The 16,472-nt window shown below is 43.2% G+C and overlaps 2 protein-coding genes across 2 annotated transcripts; one reads left to right on the forward strand and one right to left on the reverse strand.

The window, feature by feature from the left end:
* The first annotated feature begins 597 nt into the window (after window positions 1–597).
* On the forward strand, window positions 598–5,469 carry LOC117271595 (myocilin-like). The gene is made up of 3 exons (XM_033649877.2): window positions 598–1,245; window positions 1,798–1,902; window positions 4,365–5,469. The coding sequence occupies exons 1-3, from the start codon at window positions 759–761 to the stop codon at window positions 5,165–5,167; spliced, it is 1,395 nt and encodes a 464-aa protein (XP_033505768.1). The 5' UTR covers window positions 598–758; the 3' UTR covers window positions 5,168–5,469.
* Window positions 5,470–9,076: 3,607 nt separating this feature from the next.
* Window positions 9,077–14,842, reverse strand: LOC117272451 (polyisoprenoid diphosphate/phosphate phosphohydrolase PLPP6-like). Its single transcript, XM_033651387.2, has 3 exons — window positions 14,128–14,842; window positions 9,460–9,881; window positions 9,077–9,269 (listed from the first exon to the last, which is right to left on the reverse strand). The coding sequence occupies exons 1-2, from the start codon at window positions 14,504–14,506 to the stop codon at window positions 9,460–9,462; spliced, it is 801 nt and encodes a 266-aa protein (XP_033507278.1). The 5' UTR covers window positions 14,507–14,842; the 3' UTR covers window positions 9,077–9,269.
* Window positions 14,843–16,472: the final 1,630 nt, after the last annotated feature.

A 16,472-nucleotide genomic window follows, 5' to 3' on the forward strand; every position in this document is an offset into this window, starting at 1 on the left:
CCCCCATGTGGGGATGTCAGCATGAGGGTGTTTAGGTGGGTGTGGTAAGAAGAAAGAAAGAGCTACCACATCACAGCTGCATTCCTGTCCATACTGTCAGCCTATCCTCCTGTACCACACATCCAACCCAGATGTAGAGAGGAGAGATGAATACCAGTGTGCTCTCAGGTCCTCTGAAGGACCAGTTTGCCCTGGAGCCCAGATTTCACCACATACCCATCTTATAAACTGAGTTTACTGTTAATCACATAGTGGTTTAATAGTCAATCTATCAGGAAGTAAACAGCTCTGCAGCAGACAGCAGGTAGACACATAAAAAGATGCTGTCCAGTCAAAACAACCTGCAGAGACACAAAGAATCCTCCACAGGAAAAAACAAAAACAAAATGTGTATTTTTCCACTGATGCTGTGTGATTTTCACATTGTTTTTGTTGTTTTCAGCTCACCAAACCCCACTACCATGAAAAAGAGATGTACATGGACCTTTACACACAAACACTCCACACCCCTCCAGCTATTTCCCTCCCTGCCACACTCCTGGTCCCCTCCCACTCCCTGACAGTTAACTGTATAAATATCCTACTCTCAGCCCTGCTGGGATCCAGACTTCGACCAGGGACACCCAGGTGGGAAGAGACCAGCTAAATAAATATAAAAATAAAGTGGAGAAACTCTGCTGAACAGAGGAAGATAAACAGTTGCATCCTTGACAATTTCCCCAAACCAGAAGATCATCTACTCACTCTTATCCTCCAGAATGTGGCTCCAGGTGTCTCTCCTCTGTCTGTCCTGCTTCACTCTACCCAGCCGAAGCCAAGCCCAAGACCGAGCCTCCCTCCGCCGCTCCAACGACCAAGGCGGGCACTGCCACTACACCTTCACCGTGGCCAGTCCAGAGGAGTCCAGCTGCTCCGGAAGCAGCATCAATCCAGAGATGGATGGAGTCTCATCCCGACTCACCCTGCTGGAGGCTTTAGTCAGCCGTCTCATAGCGGGAGCAGATGGAGGCACCGGGACAGGGGTAAGGGCTAGCGGTGGAGAAGACAGTCTCCAGGAAGCTTACTCCCAGGTAACAAGGGAAAGAAACCAGCTGCAGCAGGACAAAGAGCGTCTGAACGGGCAGGTCCAGGAGCTGCAGAGGAGGCTGGCCGAGCTGAGTCGGGAGGCAGAGAGCCTCAGGCAGAAACCCTGCCAGCAGACGCACACCTCAGGGGGGACACAGCGTGAAAACCGACCTGCCAGTGGTATGTACATCAGTGAAGGGAAAACACACAAATCAGAGTCTGAACTCTGTTGACTTGCATGTTCTGAAGAGCACATTATCAGTTAACATTATCAGTTAACATTATCATTCAATCAGTTCCTAATAAGACAACAAAACTTTTCTGCTTCTCTTCTTAGTTAATGCTTTATTCTTGATACATATATCTGTGATTGACATAGGCTATGAAAAGTCCCTTGAGGCAACAGGTCAGGTTGCAGTTAGCTGGCTCAGGTTGAGTAAGGGGATTGGAATTTACAACACAGACTCTTTTTTTACAGCTTTGTCACTCATGCCTGTCTGTTTATGTGCGTGTGATCATTTTCAGGAGAGCAGTAGCAGGGTTATAGGGTGAACCTGCAAAGCTCTGAGGCAAAAAATGACTTTGATGTTGTCTGTGTGTTGGGACTGTGTTTGATTAATATCAATATAAACATTTTTTGTCAAGTTGTACCCAACATTCTTTACCAGTCTGTATTTTGGTGTAATATTTTGCTTTCTTATATGTATTTCTCCTTCGTTCCGTCTCTCCCAGACCGTGCATATGATTTTGGGAATGGTGCTTACCAGGAGATGAAGGCTGAGGTTTCGGCGTTTCCAGCATCCCGCCTCATTCCTGAGGGAAATCACAGCTTCACAGGTAAAGTCTGGGTTTTACCAATGCCGGTAAAACCCCTGATGTAGCTGCCCAGCCTTGTGGCGGAGTGTTGGTGTAAATAAATCTCACTGAAAGCACTGTGACGTAACAAATTCCATTAAGGTTAAAGGGTCAGCTCACCCCAAAATAAAAATATTTTTCCTCTTACCCGTTGTACTATCTATCAGTCTATATTGTTTGAGAGTGTTGGGGATATCAGCCATAGAGATGTCTGCCTTCTCTCCAATATAATGGAACTAGATGGCACTCAGCTTGTGGTGATTAAATCGCCAAAAAAATACATTTGAAAAACTCAACAGCAATGTCTCTATCCAGTAGGGGTACACCTTAAAGGGATAGTGCACACAAAAATGAAAATTCAGCCATTATCTACTCACCCATATGGTGATGGAGGCTCAGGTGAAGTTTTAGAGTCTTCACATCGCTTGCAGAGATCCAAGGGGAGAGGGGGTAGCAACACAACGCCACCTAATGGAGGCTTACAGCGCCCCAGATTCAAACGTCCAAAAACACATAATTGAAACCACAAAATATCTCCATACTGCTCGTCCGTAGTGATCCAAGTGTCCTGAAGCCCCAACATAAAAAGTTGTTTGGAAAAACGTCATTTGAACTTTGTTTTTAGCCTCACTGTAGCCTGTAGCTCTAACTGCCTCTCGGTGCACCGCGCTCACGTGAGGACTCTAAAACTTCACCTGAGCCTCCCTCTGCGTATGGGTGAGTAGATAGTGGCTGAATTTTCATTTTGGGTGCACTATCCCTTTAAGGAAAGGCAAACCACGCAAATGTTTGGGCCCCCGCCAAAATCCCTGATATGCCACTCATATTGGCAAACTTTGCAGTGACAATTATAAATCCCCTTAAACCTCCCATAAAGGCACTCTACAGTGTACCGCTGCTGCACCAAAAAATCCTAACGCTGTCTTCACAACGGCTGCGAATAAAACAATTTGCGGAAGTGAATTACATGTAAAATCAAAGTAAAGATGCGATAAGATGCAAATTCCCACCAGGGTGCGCATTAGACGCAACACAAATGATGCGAAATATGGAAAATACACAAATTAAGAGGCGCAAATTAAGCAAATAGTGCAATTTTGCATCATACGATTGAAAAATCTGAACTTCAGAGACCAATTCTTTCCGCGATAACCAATCAACGTTGAGATCCTCTGGGGACGTATGATGCCAAGGACGTACTTGCTGAAGTTCATTCATTGATTCAGCAGTTTCACGAGTTACTCGCGCATATGAAGCGAGTTCACACAAAATATACTAGCTTTCTAACTCGGGCGACTAATGTGATGTGAGAATTTGCATCACGTTTGGTGTGAACACAACCTAAGTGGGGCTCCCTCTAGTTACCATAAGACAGCTGGATACCGTTAGGACAGTTAGCTAGCTACCTGTGATTTTCATACATACGTTAGGTGTAACCGTCACCACAAACAAGCATACCTTCCTGGTCACCAGAAATGAAAACAAATACAAGAAAAAGAAGAAGAAGAGGAACAAAAAAATGACACTAGGGCAGGGGTCTGCAACCTTTGCCATTAAAAGAGCCATTTTTGACCAAAAATAATTTGAAAAAAAATCTGTGTGGAGCCGCAAAACATGTTTATTATACCTTATAATCAAGGTAAATAGCCTATTATGTCTAAATTAGCGTATACTTATGGTCTAAATAAGCATTCATTAATATGTTTAACACAAGGTGGACACTGTGCAGGGCACTATTAATAATTATCTTGTACTTAAATTTTGCAGAGCTGGCAGTGACAGCAAACAAATCTGTCCACGCACTACTACATTCTCTATTTTATTCAATTTACTTCTTTGGATTTGGCATCCATAGCTAACCAGCCACTGCTATCGAGGTTCAGCAACATTTGGATTCATAGAAGGAATTTCCATAGAATTCTTTTCTCAAAGGCTCAAGGAGCCACTGGACAGGAGCTAAAGAGCCACATGTGGCTCCAGAGCCACAGGTTGCCTACCCCTGTACTAGGGGATGATGGGGGCCTCAATGGGCTTCTTTGTCTAGGGGCCCCCTCAGAGTCTAGGATCACCACTGCTTTGATGTAGTTACTCAGGATAATCCACAGACCTCACAAGGATGAGCCACTTGTCCATGAGTAGATGCACACTTCCTTCGTTCTACACACTGATGTGGTTGGTGCATGCAGCTTGGTAAAAAGAAAATAGTTCCTACATGAAACTGTTCACACAAGGTCTGTGGATTATCTTGAGTAACCAGGTCATGATTTCTGTAAGGAGACATTGCTGTTGAGTTTTTCAAATGTAGTTTTTTGGCACTTTGAGCACCACAAGCTGAGTGCTATCTAGTTCTGTTATATAAGAGAGAAGGCAGACATCTCTACAGCCAGTAGGAGCTGACTATTTTGGGGTGAACTGTTCCTTTATCTCTCTGTTTTTGTCTCCAGGCTGTGGAGAGCTGCAGTCAGTGGGAGACCCTGTGCTGCACAGGAAGGCTGACACCATCACAGGGAAATATGGAGTGTGGCTGCAGGATCCTGAGCCTCAGGGACATTATTATACCAACAAGACTGTGTGGCGCATTGACACAGTCGGTAAAGACGTCCGTCAGCTCTTTGCATATGAAGACATGCATCAATTAACCCAAGGCTTCCCTATGAAGGTCCTGGTCCTGCCAGAGCCTATGGAGAGCACAGGGGCAACCATGTACCGCGGCTCCCTTTACTACCAGCGCAAACGTAGCCGCACCCTGATTCGTTTCGACGTGGCCTCTGAGAACTTGGCATCACGCCGAGATCTGCCTCACGCCGGCTTCCATGGCCAACATCCTTACTCATGGGGCGGCTACACTGACATCGACCTGACGGCGGATGAACAGGGCCTGTGGGCGATCTACAGCACAAGCAAGGCAAAGGGTGCGATTGTGATTTCCCAGCTGGACCCCCAGAGCCTGGTGGTGAAGAAGAGCTGGGAGACCAACATCAGGAAGAACACAGTGGCCAACGCCTTCATGGTGTGTGGACGCCTATACACGGTGGCCAGCTACACCGCACCCAACACCACCATCAACTATATGTTTGACACAGCCACCAGCGTGGGGCAGGCTGTCGCTGTGCCCTTCAAGAACAAGTATCGTTACAACAGCATGATAGACTACAACCACGCCCAGAGGAAGTTGTACGCTTGGGACAACTTCCACATGGTCACCTATGACGTCACACTGGGCAGGGCAAGAACCGGCAGCAGCTAAAGACAACACAGACAGACACTGCTATTTACAGGACTGTGCTGATGCAAGAGCAAAGGAATGACAATAATTTGCATTTTACTGAGGTTATTGCAAAGCTATATGTTTTTGCTTCATTAAAATCTATTTTTTTCTATTAGTATTGTAAATAAGATGGTAAAAATATATTCGTAGAGCAGATTAATGTAGCCATGATAGTGTCCTTGATGATTTCAGTGGTTATTACAAACAGTAATGTAGCAGAAATATTTTTGTTATCCGTTTATCATGTTATTTAAGTTCTCAATAAAAACATTAAAATTACACTTGCTTGTCTGTGTCATACTTTTAAATTTAAAAAATATTCACAGCAACAAATCTTTTTACAAATGAGAGACGTTGAGCATTAAACACTTGATTTCTTGCATTCTGGTTACTTTTTATGCAGCAATTTGTGCCTTTAAAGCAGTAATTTATTATGTAAATGTCTTTCATTTTGTCAGTCCCCTGCTTCTGTCATGTTATTATTGGGGGGTACAAATGCACATAATTTAGATATTAGGGGGATGTGTCCCAGGTGGACTATTAGATAAACTGTTTTCGAGGCTGTTATGTGGTTATATTAATGTTGTGCCTATATTTTATGGTATCACCTTATTGCCCGTTTGGTGGTTAGCTAGGCTAACGTTATGCTAACTCTGGCTGATGCTACAGTGCCTTGTGAAAGAGATACTGGTTTTCAGCCAGTTTTGTACCATAGCAATGTGGCTAGTGTGTTTAATGAACTGTGTTAAACTTACCTCCATCTTGCCAGCACCCACATCTTCCTGCTCCTTTCTCAGCTCTAACTGTCGTTTTTCGGTGCTTTGGCTGTTGCTGGAACTACAAATTGTACTTCCGCATTTTCGTATGCCCGCCAACACGGACACAAAGAGTAGAAGTGGATCAAGAGAAGGACCCGCCCCTTTTTCTTACAAACATCATTCAAAACTCAGATTAAACTGTAAAACTAAGCAGTGATGATCAAATATAAACTAATACTCAGTTAGTTTTCTATTTTTGCCTAAAATATATTCAGGAACATATTTCAGTGCACTGTTTGGTTGTAATACAAGTTTTGGGAACAGGAAGTGGGCGCCATACTGTTTCCTGTATTCTAAAAATGGAGGCTAAAATACTGAAATAAAACCAAAAAACTAAGCAGTGCTTGGTGTTGGAGCTATAATATAGTTTTTGTTTGTTTATTTTATCCTTATCTGTACACAAGGTAGATGTAAATATACATATGCAGTTATGAAACTGAACACATGGTGGAGCATTCATGTGTGATGTGGATATAGGTAGTGGATTCAGGTGTGTGGGGACGGAAGCAAACAGTTTTTGATTGTGTTATGAAAGCATGTTGTGTAAGCATGAAGTATCGGCATGGAAGACTGAATTGACTGAATGGAATAATGAATGATTAAATACAGACAATCCTGTCGCCCTTCTATGTTATGGTGAGCATGTGTGTATTATATTGAGAATAAATGGATTGCCATATCCAAAGATATAACACGCACTGGGCATTGGTTTATTCTTAGCCCAGAGCACACATCCAGAGCAAGTTCATCCGTTTGCCCCTCAGTGGCTTGTTTAGAAACTTTGTTTTGTTAAAAGGCACTACATTTAGTAAGTCTTAACTGTAATCGCCAGTCACCATATTGTTTCATATGGAAAAACCATAGATTCATAATAATGAATGATATAAAACAAATATATATATAGAAGGTCAAACTTGCATGAGGTCACTCACCATCTTTCCAACAGTGAAATACTTCTTTAAAATGCTACCATTTACGCTGTATAGTAGTTGCTAGCTCTGCACACCTAGTATTGTTAATGGGATATTTCTTCAGCATGTGTGACATTTTTAGCCTCTGTTAACTACTGAAAGTTGGTTGAAAATCAGTTTTTACTGTGGAAGTTTATATAAAGTGCTGCAGGGATGACTTTTTTTTCTCCACTGACACAGATTTTAGAGTTGCCCTGGTTCTCTCAACGAAAAGCCAATGGGATTTAGTCACTGAAATTTGGATTACTGCAGAAAAGAAGCTCTGTGGCAAACAAACTTTTATGATATTCATAAACATTTTGCTCAGCAAGGTCATCTTCACAAAAATAACACCACTTTCATGATTTTTGAAATGTACATGTAACTGCCAGAGGTAGAAAGCTAACGTTAGGTTATAAACTAACTAGTCTACAGTCACATTACTTCAATGTTGCCACAACAGCGAGGCTGTAAAGCTGTGTTTCTAAGACACATGAAACCTTAGAAATTCACAAGTGGGGTATTTACTGACATATTTTTGCTGTAAAACAAAACATGAAAGTCTTTTAAAGACCTTATTAAGGCATCTATCCAAAAACCCAATCAAAAAACCCACTGACTCTGAGACAAGGAAACACAGCTGGAAGAAGTTTGCCTAGAGGGCTCTCTACCAGAAAGGGATTTCTGGTTAAGGTTAGGTAAATTGTTTGGGAAAAAAATAATGGATTTCTGTCATACAGGCTTTCTCCTCTTCATCCTCTATGGGCCATATGGCTTCAGTGAGCTCTTTCCATTGCATTTGATCTTTGGCAGCATGTTGCACCTATCCCCACGACAGGTTCATCTTTTCCAACTCGTGCGTCACAGTTCTGAGCCAGGTGTATTTTAGCGACTCTCATGATCCGGCCCTGTTCCAGTCTTGTCTGCATGGAGGATGACAGATCCATCATGCAGCACTTGGCATCCAAAGCCAGTCCAGTGACTTTCATTTATCCCCAGGATGTCCAGGTGGTATCTCTTCATCTCACTGAGGACTTGTTTGTCTTGGTGGTCTCATACGTACTCCTGATTTCCTTTTGGCTTTCATCAGGAGTGGTCATCCTGCCACTGTTTTGGTGGCTGTGGTCTACTACGTACCTGGTGTCAATAGTTTTGCTCATTGTAGTTTCTGTAACAGTGTGTTTTTTAAGGGCTGGCAGTTTCTGCGCCACACCCAATCCCCAAGCCTGAAGGGCTAGTGTGCTGATTTTCCTCTGGCTCCTCACCTGAGACCAATCTGATGAGGTTGAACCTACCATGAGCCCCAGACCCCCCCACCCCAGCATAGCTCTCAGGGTGAAGGGGGGAACAGGGGGGACTGTAAGTGCAAAAACTCATTTCCATTCCTGCAGGACTCTATTTGGGCTTCTATTTCTTGCTTATTACACACCCACGCCTTACCTGCAGTGTGTCAGACAGATGGATTAGCTTTATTGAGCAATGTGTGCCTGTGTACCTGATGCTTTAAAACTCGGCGTAAGCACATGTTCAATCTCTGCGTCCTGACCCCTCACCCTGTGTTGGTGAAAAACCCCTGAACCAGCTACAACCTTGTGCACAAGCCCCCATGTTGCCATTTGCAACACCAACCATGTTATGCACTGCCCTCTGTGGACAACTGTTTGAACCTGCCAGAGTTTATCCTACTTCAGTCATGCACTTGCAAAAACACTTGTTTGCTTTCCAGTGTCTCAGTTTAAAGGCGAAACCACAAACAAACCACAACCCCATATTTGCATAGTTCAGCCAGTATATTGCAATGCTGTGTTAACGATGGTGGCACAGTTTAGAAACAGTGTAAGAGGAGATGGGATGCATTATAATGACAGGCAGGAGACTCTGCAGCAGCTGATGGAAACTTGGGTGAGTGTGAGCGGACTTCCCCCCACCAGTGTTCACACAAATACAGTAAACCCACTGTGGATTGTTTAAGCTCAATACAAAACCACATACCTCCTATGAGACGTTGTGTCACCACATACTGAGACGAATTTCTCACTTTACCATGAAACAGTGTGCCAGTGGTGTTTTCATAAAGTGGTTTAAGCGTGTATGCTCAGCCACAAACGTACTCACCATGTCAGTAAAATAACTGTCTTTTTATTAAGAAAAAAAGGCTCCAATTGAATTCAACTTTGGTTTCAGCATTGTAAGAACTCGTCCACGCATCATCAACACTGTGCAAACACGCTACATGTGCATCTTAATGGGATATGCTACAACCTGCCAGTGACTATCCGAGCCATCCATTTCAAAATGTCCTCTTCATTCTCTCTGAAACAAAACACAAATGTACATAAAAACACATACATGTACACAAAATATAAGCATATCGAAGTATTTTTTTATATTATCAAATATTAAAAATAACAGCAGGGAATATCTGAAACACACACACTCATGCTACACATTCCCCCCACAACTTAATGTACATAAAGGCTGACACAGACAGAGTCCACTGAACCTAATGTTTCCAATCTGCCATCCAGAGTCCATCATAAGCCCTGTTGAATCTCTCCGTCAGTCGCAGGAGCAGCAGGTCCTGCAGGCAGTCCCAGGTCACCCACAACCTCTCCACTAGACTATACTGGCAGTAACCCATAGCCAAGCCAAAGCCCACGTCTGTCACATAGTGTCTGGCGAGCAGCAGCCGGGACAGGCTCACCAGAGCGGCCCAACCCACTACTAGGACCCGCATGGAGGCTGTGTCCACTAGCTGGGCGAGGAGGAAGCGGGCACACATGGCCGCCCGTGTGGCATGGCCCGAGGGGAAGGAGTAGCGCTCCACGAAGAAGGCGGAGAGGATGTCAGAGCGGTTCTGGGCGGGTCTGCGCCGTCTGACCACAGTCTTCACAGCTCTAACTAACAGCAGGTCCAATAACAGAGCTGTGAGGAGAGAGATACAACAGTGGTGTCAGTTTGTATTTTATTTCAGTTCTATCTATCTATCTATCTATCTATCTATCTATCTATCTATCTGTCTGTCTGTCTGTCTGTCTGTCTGTCTGTCTGTCTGTCTGTCTCAGTGCAATGTCCTGCTGGGAAACTTTGGCTCATGGCATTCATGTGGATACCACTTGACACGCTTCACCCACCCAAACACAGTTGCACACCGAGTACAGCCCATCATGGCAACAGCACTCCCTGATGGCAGTGGCCCCCCAAGCAGGACAATGCAACATGCCAAACTGCAAAAACTGTTCAGGAACGGCCTGAGGAATGTGACTTAAGAGATCACTGACTCGGCCGACCTGATTTTCTCGGACAGATTGTTCCAGAACCTCGGGGCCTTTTAGTTTTCAGCTGGGCCTCTGGAACAGACAAAAGACCTCTGCCCGAGGACCTCAAAGTACGTCCTGGCGTGTACGGTACTAAGAGGTCGGAGATACAGCTGGAAGAGATACCATGAAGAGTCTTAAAAGTAATCAGTAAAATCTTAAAATCTATTCTAAAACATACTGGGAGCCGGTGTAAAGAGGCTAAAACTGGAATGATGTAATCACGTTTCTTGGTTCTGGTTAAAAGCCAAAAATAAAAATAAGATAAATCTACACATTTCAGAGTTTTGGTGGTATGCGGTTGTGGGGTCCATTGGATGAACCAACGAAATCATGAAAATGACACTAGAGCCTGTTCTCACTTTGAAGTCATGGAAGTACAGCGCTGGGACAGTGACTTGCAGCGTCAGAAACCAACAAAAAAGGCATTCTTTAATGTCGGCACGATAGGCGGCCAGTTGTCTTTATAGTTTAACAGCGCCCAGTGGCGTTGGGGGGAAATGCAGCGGGACAAGGACGAAAGTTAAGGCGGCAAAAGTCCAACAGGGGTGGGTGGGACTTTCACCTGGGAGAGTGGTGTTCGTGTTCCCTAAGATTCTTAAGCAAAACCCTGATCATTTTTCCTAAACTCCTAAACCCAACCTTGTGTGTTTGTTGTTGGCGGGGAAAAAAATGTCAATTTGCGTTATTGTACTGACATTGTGCATTTATTTTGAAAGAGACTGTATGTAAACGTTAAACTTCCTGTGAAAACAGAAGTGTATTTTGAAAGGTTACAATGCATGTAACAGGCAGAACTTGACACGGTGTCTCAGAGCGTCTACAACCAACACACCCAGGGTACCTTGCACATCAAATGTAGATGTGGAAAGTCCATGACCAAACGTCAATATGTGACGAGGTCTGTTGGACACTAAGGAAAGCTTATGGCATTGAAATGAACATTCAGCACTGGTGGACCCTCCTGCAGTCAGTATACCAGTGGCACGCTCCCTCAGAACTTGCAACATCTGCGGTGTTGTGTGATCAAACTGTAGATTTGAGCGTGACCTTTCATTGCGACCATCCCAATAGTCATGCTGTTTATGCCACACCTATCAGGTGGATGGATCCTCTTGCCGAGGGAGAAGTGCTCACTAACACTGACAAATTTGCGCACAGCATTTGAGAGAAATAAGCCTTTTGTGTGCATAGACTCTCAGATCTTTCATTTGAACTCATGAGAGATGTGAGTGCAAACAAAGGTGTTACATACAGTACAGGCCAAAAGTTTGGACACACCTTCTCATTCAATGCGTTTTCTTTATTTTCATGACTATTTACATTGTAGATTCTCACTGAAGGCATCAAAACTATGAATGAACACATGTGGAGTTATGTACTTAACAAAAAAAGGTGAAATAACTGAAAACATGTTTTATATTCTAGTTTCTTCAAAATAGCCACCCTTTGCTCTGATTACTGCTTTGCACACTCTTGGCATTCTCTCCATGAGCTTCAAGAGGTAGTCACCTGAAATGGTTTTCCAACAGTCTTGAAGGAGTTCCCAGAGGTGTTTAGCACTTGTTGGCCCCTTTGCCTTCACTCTGCGGTCCAGCTCACCCCAAACCATCTCGATTGGGTTCAGGTCCGGTGACTGTGGAGGCCAGGTCATCTGCCGCAACACTCCATCACTCTCCTTCTTGGTCAAATAGCCCTTACACAGCCTGGAGGTGTGTTTGGGGTCATTGTCCTGTTGAAAAATAAATGATCGTCCAACTAAACGCAAACTGGATGGGATGGCATGTCGCTGCAGGATGCTGTGGTAGCCATGCTGGTTCAGTGTGCCTTCAATTTTGAATAAATCCCCAACAGTTTCACCAGCAAAACACCCCCACACCATCACACCTCCTCCTCCATGCTTCACAGTGGGAACCAGGCATGTGGAATCCATCCGTTCACCTTTTCTGCGTCTCACAAAGACACGGCGGTTGGAACCAAAGATCTCAAATTTGGACTCATCAGACCAAAGCACAGATTTCCACTGGTCTAATGTCCATTCCTTGTGTTTCTTGGCCCAAACAAATCTCTTCTGCTTGTTGCCTCTCCTTAGCAGTGGTTTCCTAGCAGCTATTTGACCATGAAGGCCTGATTGGCGCAGTCTCCTCTTAACAGTTGTTCTAGAGATGGGTCTGCTGCTAGAACTCTGTGTGGCATTCATCTGGTCTCTGATCTGAGCTGCTGTTAACTTGCAATTTCTGAGGCTGGTGACTCGGATGAACTTATCCTCAGAAGCAGAGGTGACTCTTGGTCTTCCTTTCCTGGGTCGGTCCTCATGTGTGCCAGTTTCGTTGTAGCGCTTGATGGTTTTTGCAACTCCACTTGGGGACACATTTAAAGTTTTTGCAATTTTCCGGACTGACTGACCTTCATTTCTTAAAGTAATGATGGCCACTCGTTTTTCTTTAGTTAGCTGATTGGTTCTTGCCATAATATGAATTTTAACAGTTGTCCAATAGGGCTGTCGGCTGTGTATTAACCTGACTTCTGCACAACACAACTGATGGTCCCAACCCCATTGATAAAGCAAGAAATTCCACTAATTAACCCTGATAAGGCACACCTGTGAAGTGGAAACCATTTCAGGTGACTACCTCTTGAAGCTCATGGAGAGAATGCCAAGAGTGTGCAAAGCAGTAATCAGAGCAAAGGGTGGCTATTTTGAAGAAACTAGAATATAAAACATGTTTTCAGTTATTTCACCTTTTTTTGTTAAGTACATAACTCCACATGTGTTCATTCATAGTTTTGATGCCTTCAGTGAGAATCTACAATGCAAATAGTCATGAAAATAAAGAAAACGCATTGAATGAGAAGGTGTGTCCAAACTTTTGGCCTGTACTGTATATATTTCTGTTCTGTGTATGTGACTGGATTTGTATGTGACAATGCCACAATCATTTAATTGTCTAATTAGTTATCTCCCCCTATAAAAATAATTACATGAAACATTTGACCTCATTAATTTCTCATTCCTCAGCCCCTGTATTTCCAGAGCACAGTGGCATTATTATGCGCCCAAAATAGCTCTTGTGGAATTTCTCCAAGGCACAATACAGTAGGCTGCAACAGCACAGGACCTGATCTCAAAGCTGTCAGTCAACACACAAAATCTGCGCAAGCGAATAAAGCACCAACCCTGTCACGTGCATGTCTCTCAGTGGGCACAGGTGCTACCAGCTGCGGCCCAAAGGAGAAAACTTTCCATGGCTGCTGATGCGGTTTCTCGCTCGGTCACGGGGACGCACGAACAGCCCACTAATGCATTATTTGATACTTGGGTGGACTGATGCGGATTTAGACTGTTATGTTGTGCTATTTCAATAGCAATTCAAATTATTTAGCTCAGCAAACCACAGATGAATACCACCGGGTTCACTTGGTTGGAGTTGGCACAGTGTGCGTAAAAACGCACCGGCTTTACCCGCATTTAAAGTGGTGATAAAGGTGGATAAACGGACATCTAAAGCATCACAGGTTCAACTTAGAGTGTGTATTTTATATTCTATAAATCACTGCTCTATTCAGTAAAGGTTATTTCGCAAAAAAGACGTGCTCCTATGCAGACTTAAAGTGTCCAAACTGGCGTGCCAAATGCACGACTTAGTAATAATTTTGATAATTTTCTTATGGCAAAGATGTGCACATTAAATAAATCAAAATGTCATCTGTTGGTCATGGGGGACAGTTTTAAGAAGCGGATCTTTAAAAAATAAACAAACAAAATAAAGCATAACATTATTGGATTGCAGGAATCCAAACCTAGAGGCCCACTGGAGTCATTCGTGATAACCCAAATCTAAAACAACACTCACCCAGGGCCAGATTCAGCATGATCTCCTGCTCCTCCACACTCTCTCCGTGGAGCAGGGTGTATATAGTGCCGATGAGCCACGGGATGACATGCCCGGAGAACTCCAGCAGCCGCACCAGGGGCCGTATGCTGCCCCATGGAGACTCCTCACAGGCGCACATCCCGAGCCTCTTGGACAGCCACAGGTCTATCGCCAGCAGAAACCGGAGCGTTATAGTGAATATCGGCTGGCTCAGACTGACGGAAAAGTCCTCAGACTGCGCTCCGGGGGAAAAGTAGGAACAGCTGGAGCCCCGGCGGCGGACATGGCACTCAAATGATGCCCGGCTTCCACACGCAGCTCCACGGCAACTATTCCGTCTGAACGGTGGTGAGGACATTTTCGTTTGACCAAGTGTCCACAGTAATGTATCCGCCCTTCTCTATCGACCACCTGTGTCCAGTTAACACTTTAATCCTGCTGCACTCAGACGCAAAACATCCTGCAAACTGGAGAGTCCGGATACAGGGGTTAAAATCTGACCAGTTCAGAACTGGACTGCTCTGGTCACGTGGCTACATCACCCTTTCAATTCATGCGTAATTAAAATAGCATGGGATTTTCAGTGTGTGGTTTCAGTTTTTTGAAGTGTAACTTCTCAACTATAATAATAACAAGGGGTAGGTTTTGTTCAACACTGGGGGGCCCACATAAGAACCAGGGGGTCCTCCACCAGGAAATGTGGGGATCATTGTTATACATTTTTATGCACCAATTTGTGCCTTTTCTGCATCAATTTATGCAGTAATTATCTTTCATTTTGTCAAAATAAAAGTCCTCTGCTGCTTTTATGTTCTAAATACTGAGGGAGATGAGTCCCCTGAGGAAACGGCCACTCCCCAATACTTAAATATGCTTAAAATGTCCAACCAAAATTGCCATTATTATACTGGTCCTAGTATTGTGATATACTGCAGTTCTGCATGTGGTTTGTGCAAGTGGTGTTACTGTACCCCTGCAGAAGCCATGGCTCGACTGCTGTCCCAGTGGCATAAGGTAGTGACCAGGGGCACACACTACTGCCAGCTGTTAAGAGAAAAAGCCAAAGGAATCTAATTTAGGGAGCTTTGCAACTTTTTCCTCCTGTTTGTTTCTCTCTTATCCTTTCTTACTCCTGCTTTTATGTTTTAAAGGCACGTTTGCTCGCTGGACGTGTAGATGTGCTCAGCTTGTCAAGTCTTGACAGACTTTATGGCTAAACTAGCTGCCAGATTGTATTATCTTGTCACATGATCAAATTGACACTTAGATGACATTATTAACATATGCATCAATAATCACTACCTGTATATGACAAAAATATCAAAGAAAATATGAAATTATTCATTTAATTTAATAGTTTTATTTAGTATATTAATGGTTTTTAGGGTTTATGTAGAATAAGCATAGAATTTTGTTATTGCTACTGACAATTTTAACCAAAAAAAAAAAAAGAAAAGAAAAGAAAAGAGGAGTAAATCATGACAGCGATGGGTTTGCATTTTTGAGGGCATATAGCCCATTGCAAATGGCACCATTTTTAAAAAATAATTTTGTAAAAAACATATTTGCTCGAGATTCAAATGTTTAAATACTTGCGAAATGCGTCCAAAAGCAGCACAAGAAAAGGGATGTTACTCCAGGTTTCAATGGGTTAATGTATATGTGCAATTAGGCAGTACCCTTACCCCAAAATGACCTTTAAAAAAAATTCCAAACAAAGTAAAAAAAGTAAAATTAGGTTACAAAGCATATTATATCATTCAGTTTTCTGACATAGAAATTTGTTTTTCCATGAAAGCCATGATGCATATCAGCAGACTATGACCTTAAACTTGAAACATGCCTTGGTTTTTTTGATCCTTTGGTTTAACTCTTGGTGCCATTGAAGGCTGATATCTGTGACAGGTTGTTATTTTGAAATATCATCTAGAGATAAAGAGTTTTTTTTTTTTTTTATACCAAACTAGGATTTGATGTTACAGACTCTAAATACATAAGGAATAATTTATATCCAGGTTAGATGTGGATACAACTATTGCAGCAGTGTGGCACAAACTCTAAGTGGAAAATTTGGCAAAATAAATTTGGTTGCTGGGTGGTAGTGCCCCAAATATAGGTATGATAAGTCAGAATATCCTCTAATAAAGTGTTTTATTGAAATTATTGACCCCCAAAACTTAGTAAAAGAAACCAAATATGTTGGATAGGTGTACATAGACCCTCCAATATTATCATCATTTCACTCAGACAATGTCTCTGTAAAATGTTAAACTTTGCTGTTGACCATAAAAAAAATAATGTTCCACTGAATATATGATGCAGGT

This window comes from Epinephelus lanceolatus, chromosome 12 (genome assembly GCF_041903045.1).
Source record: "Epinephelus lanceolatus isolate andai-2023 chromosome 12, ASM4190304v1, whole genome shotgun sequence".
Classification (NCBI taxonomy): domain Eukaryota; kingdom Metazoa; phylum Chordata; class Actinopteri; order Perciformes; family Serranidae; genus Epinephelus; species Epinephelus lanceolatus.